The following is a 17,859-nucleotide window of genomic DNA, read 5'->3' on the forward strand; positions in this document are numbered from 1 at the left end:
AATGCCCCTTTTATTCCATGGGCTTCAATTTTGCTGACAAGCCTATTATACAGCACTTTATCAAACGCCTTTTGAAAGTCCATATACGCACCATCAGCCACATTGCCCTCATCAACCCTTTCTGTTACCTCATCAAAAAACTCAATCAAGTTAGTTAAACACGATTTGCCTTTAACCAATCTGTGCTGGCTTTCCTTTTTTAATCCACATTTGTCCAAGTGACTTAATTTTGCCCCGGATTATCGTTTCTAAAAGCTTCCCCGCCACCAAGGTTAAACAGACTGGCCTGTAGTTGCTGGGTTTAACCTTACACCCTTGTTCAAAAAAGGATGCAACGTTTGCAATTCTCCAGTCCTCTGGCACCACCCCCTTATTTAAAGAGGATTGGAAGATTATGGCCAGCACCTCTGCAATTTCCACCCTTACTTCCCTCAGCAACTGCAGAATTTCCACTGCAGCACCAGAAAAGGGAGGAACCAACATTAAAAGGGGCACAAGCACCCTGATTCTCTGCCTCATTGAAAGAAAGGCTATGATCCATGGTTATTCAGCTGAAGTTAAGGGCCTGTAGAGAGGAAGAGGTGCTCACTACTGGGCCCTCACACTCCAGCAATGGCCATCGTTGGATTCCCGCTGCAACCCTGGGGTGTACTGCTACCCCTCGCCTGGTGGTCTGTCGAGTCAGCGGCACTTGAGGTTATAGGCAAGGAAATCGACCAGTTTCCTGGTATTGCCCCCCACCCCCAAACCATCGTTGTCATTTAAATGCGATGGGGTAGGCAGCTGATGTCCCTGCTTATGAGGATGGAGGGACAGAGGAAATAGGTCAGGAAGATTGCTGGTGGCACTAGCCAGGCAGGAGTACCATATCCATATAGGACCCATATCCATATAGGACCCATATCCATTCTCTGCTGCTATACTGCCCAATTGTTGGGTATTTTAGAACAGGAAAATCCAGCCTCCTTGCTTCAGAAAGGAAATGGCATACCAACACATGCTGTGGATTGGTTTCAAACCTGTAATCAAGTACACACTAACTTCCTAACTTCACTATTCATAAGAATGATAACCAAATACTTTGCCACAGAAAAAATAATAATTAGAAGACTGAGTCACCCCAGGCCATGCTTAAGAATTCCAAGTGATTGACCAGTCAGAGGCCTGAGATCAGATCTCCTGTGCTATTTTGGTAGAGAGATATGTGTGCAAGACTGTAGGAAAGGAGGAAAACTGGAAGTCATTTTCAGAGAATAAAATAGAAATTGAAGGCTTTAATAATTTGCAGGAGCTAAAATAAATGAGACATTCTCTCTTTCCCTTATTTATGATTCTTTAGGTTCTGGTAATGTACTGAAAGTCCAGCAGTTACTCCATATTTGCAGTGAGCACTATGATTCAAAAGAGAAAGAGGATGATAAAGACAAAAAGAAAGAGAAAGATAAGGACAAAAAAGAGAATGCAGCAGATATGGGAGCACATCAGGTATGATTCAAAATAGCAGAAAATATTAGAAATATGATTGCAAAAATAACTAAAATCAACATCTAATGGCTAATGTTTACGGTTGTGTGGTGAAAAACTGGGGCATTGTGCTGAAATGGGAAATTGCCAGATTATTTCCTTCATAGTTTCATTTTTTGCACGTGTGCAGAATTTAGGAAGTATAATATTGTGTTTATATTTTGTAGCCAAGTAATTTGTTTATAACTACCCATTTGTAAATGTAATGGGTCCATTTGTCAGAGAAATACAAAGCAAGGAAATCTCAGTCAGTCAATTTATACTTCTGCAATTTTTGCTTTAGAAAATCTGAATTCAAGGTATACCACCTCAGGGAGGTGCAAAACTTTTTAAATTGGATGTTTTTCTTGGTGTTTTCATTGACTTAACTAATTTATAATCTAACAGAAACCTCAAATTATTTGTTATGGTTAATTTTTGAGAACATTTTTGCAAGTTCTGTTACCTTTCTATTAATTGACCCTCTGAAGTATGAGATTAACTCACATGTTGAGACGAGTAAGTGAAAATGACTTTCTAAATAAGATGCCCATGCAATTGCTCATTAGCAACTTGAATCTGGAGTTATGGCCAAAAATGATGAGTTTCCCAATCTAAATTTGGCTCAGGGAAAATGTTGCAATACATATTCCAGAAAGATTATTTTTTGCCAATTTTTGATTCTAACTACATGTTAATTTTAAAACGTTATTACCTGTTTTAAAGATGGAAGTAATTAAATGGAAAAATGTAATTTTTGCAAGTAAACTGGTAAACTTGGCATTATAATAACCTTGGAGATCAGTAAAGGTTAACAATCAAAAACAAATAAGGAATTTGTTTAGTTATGATTTGTAATTTTTAGGGAGTAGCAGTGCTGGGTATTGCTTTAATTGCCATGGGAGAAGAGATTGGAGCAGAAATGGCTCTGCGTGCATTTGGACACTTGGTAAGTTCCATAATGAGAAGTTTGAAAGATGAAAGTTTTGAAAATTACTTTGTCTATGGTCCCAGCAACTACATGTCATTTTGAATTTGTCATTATAGTACTATATTTGCTATTCAGATATTAGCATATCTTACAACGAGAAACTGGACCTGCTACAGTCTAGTATTTAACAAAACTGTATATTTTTGGTAATATTGGTAGTTAAGCAATTTGATGTTCTTGGGACTTGTCTTCCTAAAAACTGTCCAGATGTGCAATAATTAATTCTAATCACTCCATGGCCTTGCTCACCCTGTCTCTGCAACTCCGTCCAATCTTAATTCCCCTCCCACACTCTTTGGAACTCTTAACTCGACCCTTTTGTGTACCCACCCCCATCTCCAGATACGTTAGCCCTACTCTCTGGAATTCCCTCCCTAAGCAACTCTGCTAGACTACATTTTTCTCTCCTCCTTTAAAATGTTATGTCCTTGGGATGAGAAAAGGCCATCTGGCCCATATGCGCTTGCCCTATTTCTTACTGGACTCATCCGCATAGCCCCACCTAAGAGAGGCAAAAAAAAGCAGAGACCTATAGCCAATTCAGGAACCTCTGTTAAAAATTCCTGTTAGATCGCTCAAAGGTGATCAGGCAAGTCCCAGAAGGCCCTCAAACCTGTTAGTTATTACCCAAAATCCTTCTGCCATGCTCCTGTAGTTTTACAAAAATGAACACTTTTGAAAGATTGCAAGGATTCCCTGCTCACTGCCACCTCTGGAATACTATTCCACACGTCGATCGCCCTCTGAGGCAAAAAGAATTAATTCCACACACCCAACCTCGCTCCGTGCTGTCTGAATTTAAATGGTGGCCCCTAGTCCTATTTGGCCCCATTACCTCAATCAATCTACCTATATGTTAGTAATTTCGAAGACCTGAATCAGATCCCTTCTATGCCTGTAGCTCTCCTAGAAATCCAAACCCAGGCACAAACTCTATCACGATAGCTCAATGTCCTTCTCCGTATCTTCTCTCGAGCCAAAATGTCCTCTCAAAATGAATCTATTTCCATCAAGCTTTTGGTCATGTCTCCTTCCACGACGCAGCATCCCTACCTATTTCCATTTGTGAAATGCCTTGGCACTTCGCCTTGACATTAAAGGCTTTATACAAATGCAAGTTGTTGTTGTACCAATCTGATGGTTAATATTAGGGGTGTGTGTGTGTGTGTATTTCAATCCCTCGTGGCAGAGGAAGAAGACAGTTCCATCATTATCTCAACAATTTCCTGAGAAACTACAGAATCTGTTAGCAAGGGTGTATGAAGTATTTAATCAAATGTATTGGCGTTTCTTTTTAATGCTGCTGAGCTTTAAGTATTAGACTTTGGCCATTGATTGCCTTCCTTTACATAGAAAGATATGCGATTATCCAGTCATCTTTGAACATAACATCCTTCTAATGTCTATATTACAATACTGCCCATAATTAGGATGGATAGTTATAATGCAGGATATTACTAAAACTACACGTTATACAACAATTTAATGTAAAGCTTTTTAACACCAAAAGAATTATGTTGAATTCTTTCTGTGGCAGTTACGGTATGGTGAGCCTACTTTAAGACGTGCTGTACCACTGGCACTGGCATTGATTTCAGTCTCTAATCCACGGTTGAGTATACTGGACACTTTGAGCAAGTTCTCTCATGATGCTGACCCAGAGGTGTCTCATAATTCTATCTTTGCAATGGGCATGGTTGGAAGTGGTGAGTAATGTACAGTAATGTTGGACAAGGAAATGTTTACAGTTAAAGCAGTTCTGTAGTGAAAACTTAATGGGGATATGCCATTGGTTTTCACTGATGGAAAAATGAGGTTTTTTAGTAAGCCTCATGAAACTGCATGTTTGTATGTGTTGAGATAAGCAGAGTAATTAATTGAGTGAAGCTCTGATTCTGTACCATTGTTATCAACATTCTTCAAATTATTTAGGAGCTTGTTAATTTTTAAAATCCTAATACTTAGCAACACACTACTTCTCTGTACTTAAGATTCTTCATTCACATCTTGAGCGCACCATTAGGCTAAACTCAGTTTACCAATAGGAAGTCACAGAGCAATACCTTTTTAAGTACTGATGACATGACTCCAAAATATCTATCATGCAGTACGTAAGCTATTTTTCTTGGCTGTCAGTTCTTTCCCCTGCTAACAATTCAGACCATAGCTGCAGTGTTACATGCCATTAAAACTCATTGCTTGGAATTTTTTTTTTTTAAAAGACGACTTTCATTTTTTATTCTTTGAAATGTCTGGATGCCTTCTAGATTCAGATATTTACTAAGTGCTAACATCACTTCAGTTATTGACACCAGTTACAGTGTCTACTTGCCTCTTGTTAAAACATGATTGGCCACATACAGTGTCTTCCTTGTTCTTGCACCGTGAGCCTGGAAGGGACCAAGCTTTTGTTCATCCCTCCCAATATCTCCTTTTGGTTTGGCCTCCATTTTTGTTTGATTAGATCTCTGAAGCACCTTGGGACATTGTTCTACATTAAAGGTGCTATATAAATGCAAGCCATCATCCAAAGTGTCTGTACTGCTATTCAAGATATTTCCAAGGACCCTTGAGTTAAATCAGTGAGTTCATTTTGTGTTTCACTTCTACAGATCTTGTCCTCCTGTATATCATTCTGTTGATTCCAGGAAATGTTCCAGTGAGTGGTTTAGATCTTCCCTTGGCCTCCTACAATGTGATAGTGGAGATTTAGTAAAGTTTCCTGTGGCAAAGGTCATTCTACTGCTTCAGAATCCAAGACACTCCACCAGATGGTACCAAAAATTTGACCATTGGCCTGAAATCATGGCACCCACAAATTCCAAAGATTAACTTTTTCATAGGTTAAAACCTTGAAGCAGCCACCTTCTGCTTTCTCTTAAGTGTTGGTTCTGTCTTGTGGACAGTTCCACAGTCTTGAGTGGATTACAGCTCCATGGCATTGGCTGATATCAGGACTCTAGCACGGAACCTACATTTCAGAGACAATGACATTTGAACCTTTTTAAATTAACTTTTGAGGTAGAAGTGATGCTTTGTGTTGACAGCCACCGATAGTACAGTTTTGGAAGCTAGTATAGAAACTCAGACTCCATCATGCAGCTTGCATTCTGCTTTTAAGTTGGTTGGTTATCCATAGCACAATTTCAGTATCGAATTGTGATCAAAAGTATCAGTATTCCTGTTGTGACTGGTGAACCATTTGCTGTACATAGGGCTGACAAATTTGCAGCATCTTCAGACAAAATGAAGCCCGGCTTTGTGCCTACAGCATTAGTTAAGGATTTAACAAATTGTATCTGCTAATGTATTACAGGTACAGGAACCTCGATGTTCTTTGGTAATAAATTGGAACCATGTTATACTGATCACTAATAATCAGTCACATATGAGGGCCCTTGGTCCTCTGATCCAGTGGAATTCGGTGCTTGCTGCTGAATTTCTCTTTGTTTTCATTCCTCAAATAACTTTCCCCATTTTGACCAATCCTTGATATATTGGTGCCTGGTGGCCTGTTTCCAAATGGTTTTAGATGATAGCAATCTTCTCGTCCCTACCCTATTGATATACATCTCCTTAATCCCCATGCGTTTCACACCTTGCACAATCCACCTGCAGTGTGAAATACATCAAAGTTATGTACTGCAATGCAGTTGATTTCCATTACTTATTCAGATACCTTTCCAGAACCTCTGAGTCCCATTTTAGTGCTTGGGAGTGCTGAGCAGTGCAGTACACATCACAGATAATGGGATTGTTAGTACACATCAGAGATCCACTGTAATTGCTCCTTGTTTATTTGACCATGCTTGAAACGAGGAGGATAAACCTTTGAGGAGCCAGATTTTGATGTACTTATTGCTTTAGAACCTTCAGATGCCTCTCTCCCTTTGTGCCACTTTGGACAGAGGCTGACTATTTGAACATCTTGGACTGAACTGTGTCTGAGCCTAACATCTCTTAATCTTTTAAACTATTTAATGTCATACTGCCCAAAGCCTTAGATGTTCCATTTTTTCCCCATTCTCTAGAGGGAAGATTGCCCTCTGAGTTATCCATAAGCCTCAACTTTCTGGGTTCTTGTTCCTGGGATTCCTTATGGTTAGGACAAGTGGTTCAATATAGCAGGATTTGTGATAAATGTAGTGAAATACTACACTTAGCACAGTTTGCTGCTCAAACACTAAAAATTTGTATAAAGTCTCTGAGGCAGTGAAAATGTCAAGGGAGCCAGACAATAACAAATTACTTGTCCTACTTGTGGTCACTAGCACATAAATCCTGTTCTGGTCATTGATGTGACCAGTAGCAAAAATAATAAGTATAATATGCAGGTTATAAGGAAGCAATCCCCAATGGACATCATTTGTTCTCCTGAAGCATTGACTCTTACTGAATCATGGTTCCACAGGTGCCAATAGCCCTCTAGTACCTTGATTTAAGTAATCATTCTTCATGTATAATGCTTCTTGCTGGCAGCCTGATCCTGTCCTCAATAGGGAATAGAGATGGAGGCTGTGAACCCAAGCCATTTTTATTTCCTTATCTTCCTAGTATTGGGATACTGATGCTAATTGTAGTGTGCCAAGTTGTCCTGTCTGAAATCAGCTAATTTTGTATAGACCAAGGTTGGATCATCTTGGCCTGTATGATTGGGTACCACGTTAAGCAGTGATTTTTTTTTCCCTCACTGGTTTTGCTGTTGCTGACATATGAACCTACCCTGGCATTGGGGAAATTTCTGACTAGAATAACAAACTTATAGATGTGACTTTGTTGTGACTACTTGTGCACAATTCTTCTGCTTAGTTGTTCCATTGTTGCTGAATCCACCCCATTCTGTATACCAAGGGAACGGATACCCATTTATGGAACCCATTGAAAATAGTCCTGTAGAATAAAGGCGGGGCATCTGTGAACAGTGGCACATTGCAAATCACAATGTGAAAAATTAAATATGTATACCACATACTGAAGGGAGTAAAACATATGTTGGATGCTGATGTAATTTTTTCAGCTTGGTTCAGTTGAATTCTTACCTCCAAATCAGAATGCTGCGTGCTCAATCCCTACTGTGGATTTGGACACATAATCTAGATAACACTTTATTGCAGTACTGAGGGAGTGCTGCATTGTCAGAGGTGCTATCTTTCAGGTGAGGTGTTAAAATGAGGCTTCATCTGCCTGCTTAGGTAAATGTAAAAGATCTCATGGCACTATTCAAGAAGGAGCAGTGAGTTGTGCTGGTGTCCTTGTCAACATTCCTTCTTCAACCAACACCACTGGAAACAGATTATCTGGTTATTTATTCATTGGCTGTTTGTGGAACCTTGCTGTATGCAAATTGGCCATCGAGTTTTCTAACATAAGTAATTACTTCAAAAGTAAATCACTGTGGGACATCTTGAAGATGTGATGTAATGCTTTATAAACACAAGGTCATTCTTAATTTAAGTTAATGAATCTTCCTATTTACAGGTACTAACAATGCCAGGTTGGCAGCCATGCTGAGGCAATTAGCTCAGTACCATGCCAAGGATCCAAATAATCTCTTCATGGTTAGAATAGCACAGGTGGGTGCACAGTTCTTCTGAAATATTATTTTGAATTACTGATGTATCATTTAAGACAATGTATGAAGGTTTGATGTGATAGATGACATCTAACTGATGAAATGCAAATCAACTGATTTTTAGTTTAAAGAACCTGTACTTTTTAATCCCTTCATCAATCCTGAGATCTATTTATTTTTTAAATATTATGTCCCTCAGCCCAGTCAGTGCCACCCTGTAATTTATTTGCATATCAGATAGGCACAATTTTGAACCTGTATTGTATTGGTATATTGTGCTTTATGGGAATTGGGGCGTAAATGAAGGCAAATCATTGCTCATGTGGTATATTGTGAATATCATGTGGTGGGGTAGGGGTGGGGGGAGGTTGGGAGCTCCGCTTTGAAGCTTCTTATGGTTAAATGGCTACCAACACTCATTGACTAGGCTCAAGTGAATAATAGCTATTTGATCAAGGTACAGCAGGGCGTCTAGCACCAGTGAAATTGTACACCAGCGAAAAACTTAATGCCTTCAGGAAGGGAGAAGATTGTCAAAGGGTGGGGGGAGAGCCACAGACTTTTGTGCTGGTATGGATTGTTGAACACCCATGTATAATAGGTTAATTTTAATATGCTTGTCTCTTTTTAATTTGTACAGTGGTCCATTTTTTCTCAAATGGTTAGTGATAGCACAGTGAATTACAAAATTAATTCTCTGGTAATCTGGATGGCTTTTCCACAGTATGTTGGGTTGTATGTTTGAGTTCAGGGGCTATGATGCTGTTTATTTTCAATTGCAATGGTTTCATCCACTCTTATTTGAGACACTAGGTGGAGCAGCTTGATTCACTGGAAGGGGAAAGTGACAGTGGCCATCTTGTCCCACTACAAGCCAATGCAGCACTTGGCAGCTGTTTGTGGAACTGCATTAGTGACCATTTAAATTTTTTAATGACACGAATATTTCTGGTTTGGCTAAAAATGAAATTAGGTTAATTGTCAATATTGTACTACTTTGTCATTACATAGGAATATGTGATATCAAAAGCAAAATCATCAGGTACTTAGAACTTAAATTTGTTTTGTGTTCCTGTGGCTAGGGTTTGACTCACCTTGGAAAGGGAACACTCACATTGTGTCCATACCACAGTGACAGACAACTAATGAGCCAAGTAGCGGTGGCTGGTCTTCTCACTGTACTGGTCTCTTTCCTTGATGTGAAGAACAGTAAGTTTTGTTCAGTTTAACATACAAAGCTCTGTAATGCGCGGTTGATTGCATCAGTACGAACATGTTAATGACTGCCATGGATTGGAAGAATATATATTTTTAGTATATGTTTACAAAAAATTAAAAACGTTTGAATTTTTGTAGTTGAAATTCGGGTTCAATGTTAACAATTCTTGGCAACTTTTTAAAATCTTCTCACCTCTTCCTTTTTGAATCTGCTGTATATCAAAATTCACTAAAAATTCCAATAGTGCAGGAGATCAAACCCTAAAGGAGTGAATCCATTGAGTATTTTGCTGGTCCTTGTTGAGTCTGTATTAACCAAGTTTGACTGAGATCAGCATCGCCATTAATTAGTAAAGCACTTTTTTAAAACTCAATGAATTGTTCTGTTTTATTACATCTCAATCACCTAATGCACATTTGTGTGAACATCACAGCATCATTTTCAGTTCTCAATAGTATTCTCAAAGCATTTTGGGTTAGTAGCAGCCGAATTCCAGTGGAATTTTACATATTCAGTTAATTTTCTATTAAAAGTAGATGTGGGATTTCCTCAATACATAAATGTTCTGCATGGTTTTGTACTAAACAGCAGAGCTTAGATGTCAGGTCTGGTCCCTGTGAGGCCATATAATTGACCATAGCCCTGGGCTAAGGAGGGGGAAATTGGTCATGGTTGTTCTTTTTTTTAATTATTCGTTCGTGGGATGTGGGCGTTGCTGGCGAGGCCGGCATTTATTGCCCATCCCTAATTGCCCTTGAGAAGGTGGTGGTGAGCTGCCTTCTTGAACCGCTGCAGTCTGTGTGGATCACTACCAAGAATAAGAAGCTGGATTAGCAACCCCTGCTGAAAGCATTGCTGCTGTATGATTGTCTTCATGAGAGGAGAAGTAAAATAATGAAATGGGAGCAGGGGAAAGAAGTTTATATATAGTGTATAATTTGTGGTTTGTAATGTCATAGTATCCCTTGACTGAATTATAGCACTATTCAGTCCCTAGCATCTGTCGGTGTTTAACCTTTAAGGACCTCTGTTTCAAACAAAGTTGTGATGATCTTTTAAAAATGCATTCTATAAACAGCATTAAGTGGTTCATGCGATACAGTGCAAAACAGTTAAATGAATAATTTTGCCATGTAATTTTATTCACTTATCAGTTCTGTTTTAATAAAGACAGAAAATGCTGGAGACACTCAGCAAGTCATGCAGCATCTGTGGAGCGAGAAAGAGTTAATGTTTCAGGTTTCTGATGTAAGATCACCGACCTGAAACGTTAACTCTGTTTCTCTCCCCACGGGTGCTGCCTGACCTGCTGAGTGTTACCTGCATTTTCTATTTTATTTCAGATTTCCAGTATCCTTAGTATTTTGCTATTCTTTTAACTGTTTTATGAAGTTTGGCAAGAAGCTAACAAACTGGATTGCAATTACAGTAGAGTATAACGGTCCCACTGTTATGGATAACTGAGTGCATTTGTCATTTGCTTCATTACAATATACATATTATAGTGCAACACAACAACATTTTTAAAAAGGGACCTTTTAAAATCAGAGTAATCGTGGGTAAATTTTAAGCATCACAAAGTTGAGTGTTAACACCTGAAGTTTTTACACCTAAACAAAAGCACTTGTTAAAAGCACCTAATGAGGCTAAAAAATCTGTAACATCACTGAATTGGTTACTAGGCAATTTTGACACCTAGAGAAAAACACGGGCAAAAAGAGCTTAACACATTGGCTTCAGTGAGGCAATACAATGCTTAAATGAATAAATCCAGACTTCTGCAATTCATTTGAACATTTTATTCATTTAACAGGGACAGCTATCATTGAAAAAGATAAAAACGGGATTTGTGAATGGAGATTTTATTAGTTATTAGTTGAAGTAGGCTTGACTAACAAAAACTGTGGTATTGGGAAGATGGGAAAACTTAACCTGTACAAAGTTAGAAAATTTTGTAGCAAATTAAAATAATAAAAATACATGTAGAATTGGTGAATTGATGTGTGAATAGTCTAAAAATGAATCTCTTTATTTACAGTAATTCTTGGCAAGTCCCATTATATTCTTTATGGGCTAGTTGCTGCAATGCAGCCTCGTATGCTAGTTACGTTTGATGAAGAGCTCCGACCATTGCCAGTGTCAGTCCGTGTTGGCCAGGTATGAAAGTGTATGTTGGTGTGTCGAATTAATTAAAGCAATAAACTTCTCCAAAAATGCAAACTTCAAAATCTTTGCATCCAAATGTTTAGCTTTCTGATGAGGGGTGTGTTTAGCCTATGCAAAATACAAATATTACAGAACTTCATTGAGTTTTCTGCGCACGCAAGAATGCTGATGCAATGCATTGGTCCTGCACCATTCTGTGTTAGAATTGTAGGGTGTGATTTCACATCCACAATTGCCTACAGTGAGTTCTTGACTACATCTGTGTCCATCTGGGAAAATTAGAAGGCAAGTTGTCTGAACAGCATAGGAAAATGTCCAAAAAAAGGACTGAGAAAATTCAAAAATTGGCAATTTCAGAAGTCTTAAATATTCATTACTATAGAATATGTGGAATGAAACCTAGCAAAACCAATCTGCATTGATGAAGCTTGATTAAAGGTTGAAAAATTTGGAAGAACTCTCATTCCAAGAAAAGCATAATTTTAAAAATGGACCCATTTTGTTGTAGACAGCTTATTTGTGCAAGACAGTACATGTGCAGCTTTGAGTTATGACCACATTCAAGAGAGAGTTGCTAAGCTACAGATTTGGGCACAGGTCAAACACTTAACAGGAATTATATTAAATATATTAAATATGTTAATATAACTTAAACTGATTTTCTTCCTACATGACTTCATTTAATATAATGTACTTTATACAGTGGTGTACCTGTCAGCTGTGCCATGTAGTAGTAAAATCCAAGTTTTGCTTCCACAGTTCACCACATAGTAAGCTCAGTGTCTGGGCTGATATCAGTGGGAGATTTTGAGCTGAAGATGGGCAATTCTTTTCCCCTTCTATCCCTCCTTTTCACTAAAAGAAGCTCGGAAAATCTTGGGGCTTGCCTGATGCTGTCCTCCTACATCATCTAAAAGCTGGCGCCAATAACATTGGTAGAAGCATTGGAACAGGCTTGCCTGCTTTCTCAACTAGGGAATGGTGCAGGGCAGGTAATCTAAAGTGAGAATTAAATTGTTGGAAAAGATCTGCTAACTCTTTCTGGCTTTGTTGCAGGCTGTGGATGTTGTAGGCCAAGCAGGCAAGCCCAAGACCATCACAGGATTCCAGACACATACTACACCTGTGTTATTAGCACATGGCGAAAGAGCTGAGTTGGCAACCGAAGAGTACATACCTCTAACCCCGATCCTTGATGGGTTTGTCATTTTGCGCAAAAATCCCAACTATAGTGTATAGTTTGTGGTTAATACTTGGCCCTTTGTACATGGAGTTTCTTTTAGAAAATAGTCACCATCCATGCCCAAAAAGTATTGCTGTTCCAGTGGTAAAATATGATCATCAGCATACTCTTGAGCCGGTTTTGAATATTGGTTCAGAGCTTCTATATTTTATATTACTTTACTGCATGATGGGTGTACTTCATTGAATTTTGTTATAATGCTACAATATCTAAATAAAGTTATTTCTGGTCCACAAATATAGGTTTGTTTGTAATGTTAGTCTTTTACAGTGATTGTTCATGTTTACATTCCATATTAAAATATTGTTACTAATATATTGTACATGGTGTGTAAAATAACCATTTTAAACTACATTATCATGACTACTGATTTGCCTATTGAATTCATTAGCAAAAGGATAGGACATTTAGATTAGAAAAAAGCTTTTGAAAGGAAATCTTGTACAAACCCAATAAATGAATACTGCAGTGTTTTCCTGCTCCTGATTGTTACATGATCCCCAATTGAACAAATTTGGGTATAAGTGAACATCAGTTGAGGAAAGAATTGGGCTTGACTGCAATGCCCCCCCTTTTTCTCCCATCCCCACTCTCAGGATCAAATGGTCTAGTGAGGTTCTTGCATGAAGAATGGCCACTTGGAAAAGATACTGATGGGCTGCCAGCATTCGGGATGTAGCTTAGCATGAGTTGCCATCTTCATAGAAGAAAAGAACAGAAAACTAGTAAAGTAAGCTGTTAATTTTCTCTATTTAATAAAACCTGAGTCTAATATTCTCAATACTATTTCAAATTCTTTGTGTAACTAATCAACAATTTGGAATTGCACAAAGAATTACAGCTTTAAAACCAGCCCTGAACTTTGCACAAGTCATTAACTTTGTTCAGTTACTTAACCCAAATTAAAAGTGATTTTGAATTGTCTTAATTTATCTGGTTCAGTATGCTTTTTTGAATATATATTCAGGTTAGTTTGAGCACATAGTGAATTGTGTGTATATATGTTTGATTTATATTGGTGCTGCATAATCTTGCCAATTTATGAAAGCTAAATTTTTGGTGTGTGTGATTGCTGATATAGTCACACAAATACAGTACATAAAAATGTCCAAAGCAGACTTAATTTTGCATTGAAAGTGAAGTAGTTCCTAGTTCAGAAATTCAAGATTCATGAATCTATGTTCTGATTCCAGAGAAACTCTTTTCATCTTCTGGAAAGTACTATTTGCCCATATGCGCTGTTAAAACAAATTAAACTCATCGCAGAAAGTTATGTCATTAAAGAAGGGCCCTTTTAATGACTAGATTTATGTTCCTGCAATGCCACTCAACCTCTCCGGAACAGAAAGGGAACAATTGAAACTGAAGTCTTGTTCCTGCAGATAGTAAATTGATCCTAGAGGTTTTTAAAATTTGCAATTTAAAAATTTTTTTCTTACTTTTCCTCTCAATCCAATCTTTCTTTCCCTCTTTATTTCTCTTTCTGAATTTAATTTGACTCCAATTCACCTTATTTCCTTCCCCGTCATTTCTATTGCTTTCTCTATTCTTAAATCTTATTGGTTAAGGAAATAGACTGTCTCGTCATTCGCCAAGGTCAAAGATTCCCCATTGACGTTGCACGTTATCAGCTCGCACTTGCAGCACAAAAATTTTTGAGCTGAAGGGTGAGGGGGAAAAATCTAACATAGTATGCTGCAAGATGCCCTGCTTCAGCAAATTCTGGGCCAATATATTTATAGGCAAAGGTCGGACTTCATATCAAAACATACAGTCAAAATTTTCATGTCAGGCATCACAGCTGTGGGATAAGAATACTGATAGTGCTCTATTCATATATAATTTATAGGTGATGAGCTGATTTCCAAAGATGCACAATAGCTAGCAAAGATGCTCTGCTTGCATATGCTTAACTTGACATAAAAGTATGGAATAAGAATCGCTTCTTCCACAGATCATGTGCAATCCAGTTAACATGAATTGCACTCACATATTTAATAACCTGAGGGAATGTTCTTTGCAGATAGTCCTTATGCTCAAAGGTGATCAGCGAAAACTAGAATATTAATTCTCTCAATTTTATTTTTCAACCCCAGCCAGCTGCCCCTAACAGACTGACCTTCCCCTGCCTCAGTGAGAAACTAACCCATATGCTTCATGGAGCATTTGATTATATCAGTCTGTCTTGCCATATTATGTTAAATGCTTTAGCTGGGCAACTGTTCCACATATCCACCACTAATCTTTCTCATGTAAGTCATAATGTTGTTTGTTGGCAGGCTATTCAACTGTAGAAAGCATCATAGTGGCCTGATTCAGTTCCAATCTAGGGGCCATATTTGCACTTGCCATTTGAGTTATTTGATATCAATTGGGTGCAGGAACCCTGGCTTTTTTTTGCCCCCTCTCCTCTAGCCCAGCAATGCTAAGGCTAATTATATCTTACAATTGTGATGAACACAGAGTTAATCCAGCACAAGCCACTGTTCAAAGCTGAGCCCTTCTGTTCTGCATGCCTTAGTATTGGAAGGTGCCCTTACCGACTATGTCATTAGGGGAAATATACATGTATGTTTATATATCTTCAGCATTTTTAAAAACCTGATTCTTCCTCTCTCTTTCACCTCTCCTAGAATTGCATGATATTTTTTCCTGTAAAAAACAATTCAGGTCTGATCCCCTGTAACTTAGAGACCCAAGTCTGTGTATTATCATTGCAGCGCTGCTTTTTGCCCCCACCCACCCCTCAACGCCCTTTTGATGGACAAAATATTCCAAATCTGGCATTGTTGTTCTAACCAAGGTTAGAATAACTTGTTTTGACTTACGTTCAAATGCCCTTGAGATGCATTACAGTATTTAATTAGCTATGTTGATAACAGCTATATATTGACTGGAAACTTTCAATGAATAATAAATTACACCCAAATTATTTTGCTTCTGCATATTTGCTAATTAACAACCCTTTATATTTCCTCTTCAAATGTGCATTGCCTTAAATTCATCCACAGTAAAACCCATTAGTCCTTCCTTAGCTTTCCTATTAATTGGTCCACATCTCTTTGAATGCTATTAATTTCACTTATATTTGTCAGCCATATAGCTTTGTGTCAAGACTTGCAAACTTCATTGCCCCTGTCCATGTGTATGATTTAGCAAGACTTGTGCATGTTAACCTTCATTTTTAACCTTGCACTGAAATGAGGAATGGCCTCAACCTAGGATAAGCAAGGGAAGAACTGGAGAGGGTTCCTGCTCTTCATTGATAACCAATGACCTCTACTGGAAAGTGAATATATATTGAGTAAGAGCAGGATGGGCTGATGGATATATCCCTTCTCCTCCTTGCCCCACCCCCAATTAAATAGGTATTGACACAGTCTAGCTCATGTTTAAAAAATAACCATTAGAAGAAGGCACTGAAGGGTTTTGCTGCACTCGTGGAGCCATACCCTGATGTGAGTCATTAGCTTCAGGATGGGAGGGGGATAAAAGTTAAGTTGCGAACTATCCATTTTTTTCACAAGAATATTCCTTTGCCTATTTCCCTGAGAAGCTTATTGTAAAACAAATGACTTTTTGTTGCCGTCTTTATCCCCTCCTCTCCTGAAGGTGTTGATTCTTTAATAAGGTACAGTTTCGCAGTAACCAATTGATGGCTCCTTAATTCCCATAACAGATAAAGCATCAGTGGGGGGATGAAATGCTGTTCCAAGATTTTCAGGCTTAGTTTTCATAGAATTTTACAGCACAAAAGGAGCCCATTGTGCCTGTGCTGGCTCTCTGAAAAAGCTTTCCACTTTATCCCATTCCCCTGCTCTTTCCCTATACCCTTTTAAATTTATTTTTCAAAATATTTATCCACTTTTTTAAAAGCTGTTATGAATTCTGCTGCACCATTGTTTTTGATATGGCATTCCATGCCCTAAAACCTTTCTTTAAAAAAAAATCTCCTCCTCTCCAGTATCAACCATTCCTGAAAAAATCTTTGCCATTTTAAATTCTGATACAATGGAGCCTATACTCTGTGAAGAAAGCATTGTATTAAATTAATTATAAAATGGATGAATTGAGTGCATATTAACAACTAGAAAACAATAATGAATCCTCATCAGATTAAACCAGTTTCTTTAAATCTGCAGAACAGTTAGGGCTGCATTTATGTCAGCCAGGTATCTGATTTTCACAAAAACCATAACCATTCTTAAAAGTCTCCAAACCAAGTTACTGGGAAATCCACTCACATTAAGTTTCTGTTTGCCTGATATAGAATGTACACCCCACTTACATAATTACAGAGAAGGTTGGCAACAATCAAGGCTTAGGAACTCCCACTTGTGCACAAGGGTATTGCTGAAGTTTAACCAATTAAAACCATGCAATGTACCATCGCTGCCGTAGGTAGGACCAAAGTGGGAAGAATCCCAATCGCCTAGTGGTTAGGCCTACAACTCCAGCACCCATTAATGAGCTTGACACCAACATTAACACCCCACCTGAAGATGTGAGAGCAAATGTTAAAGGATTGGCTGTAATGTGAAAAGGAGCGTTCTCTGATTGGTGGGATGTGGCAAGTTGTGTTCAGGGATCTGGAGCCTCAGCTTTTCACCGCATATATATGGATGAAAGAGTAGAGAGCTGTATTTGCAGATGAAACTAAGTTGGGAGGCACAGTAAGTAGTACAGATGGGAGCAGGAAGTTACAAAGGTACATAGATTAAGTGAGTGGGCAAAACTGGCGAATGGAGTTCAATATGTCAAGTGTGAGGTCATCCACTTTGGATCCAAGAAAGACATCTGGCCGTATTTTCTAAATTGGAGAAACTAGGAAATGTGGAGGAGCAAATAGATTTGGGTATCCATGTACAAAAATCATTAAAGAGTAGTGGACAAGTATAAAAAGCCATCCTTACCAGGTCTGGCCTATATGTGATTCCAGGCCCACAGTGACATGATTGACTCTTAATTTCCTTTTGGAGTGGCCTAGCAAGACACACCCAAACCAGTCAACCCTGCAAAGTCCTCCTCACTAACAGCTGGGGACTGGTGCCAAAGTTGAGAGTGTCTCACAGACTGGTCAAGCAACAGCCTGACAGTCATATTTACAGAATCATACATATCAGCCAACATCTCCGACTCCTCCATCACATCAGAATGCAAGAAAT

General features: G+C 38.4%; 1 protein-coding gene across 1 annotated transcript in view; it reads left to right on the plus strand.

The window, feature by feature from the left end:
• The window catches only part of psmd2 (proteasome 26S subunit ubiquitin receptor, non-ATPase 2), a 52,762-nt gene extending 39,831 nt beyond the window's left edge, over positions 1-12,931 (plus strand). Inside the window, exons 15-21 of the mRNA XM_067995230.1 lie at positions 1,340-1,485; positions 2,369-2,452; positions 4,032-4,200; positions 7,973-8,067; positions 9,149-9,275; positions 11,324-11,442; positions 12,508-12,931. Coding sequence (XP_067851331.1) covers positions 1,340-1,485; positions 2,369-2,452; positions 4,032-4,200; positions 7,973-8,067; positions 9,149-9,275; positions 11,324-11,442; positions 12,508-12,690 — 923 coding nt within the window. The 3' untranslated portion in view covers positions 12,691-12,931. The remainder of the gene's footprint in view (positions 1-1,339; positions 1,486-2,368; positions 2,453-4,031; positions 4,201-7,972; positions 8,068-9,148; positions 9,276-11,323; positions 11,443-12,507) is intronic.
• The last annotated feature ends 4,928 nt before the right edge of the window (positions 12,932-17,859 follow it).

The sequence above is a fragment of the Heptranchias perlo genome, chromosome 13 (genome assembly GCF_035084215.1).
Source record: "Heptranchias perlo isolate sHepPer1 chromosome 13, sHepPer1.hap1, whole genome shotgun sequence".
NCBI classification, from domain to species: Eukaryota; Metazoa; Chordata; class Chondrichthyes; order Hexanchiformes; family Hexanchidae; genus Heptranchias; species Heptranchias perlo.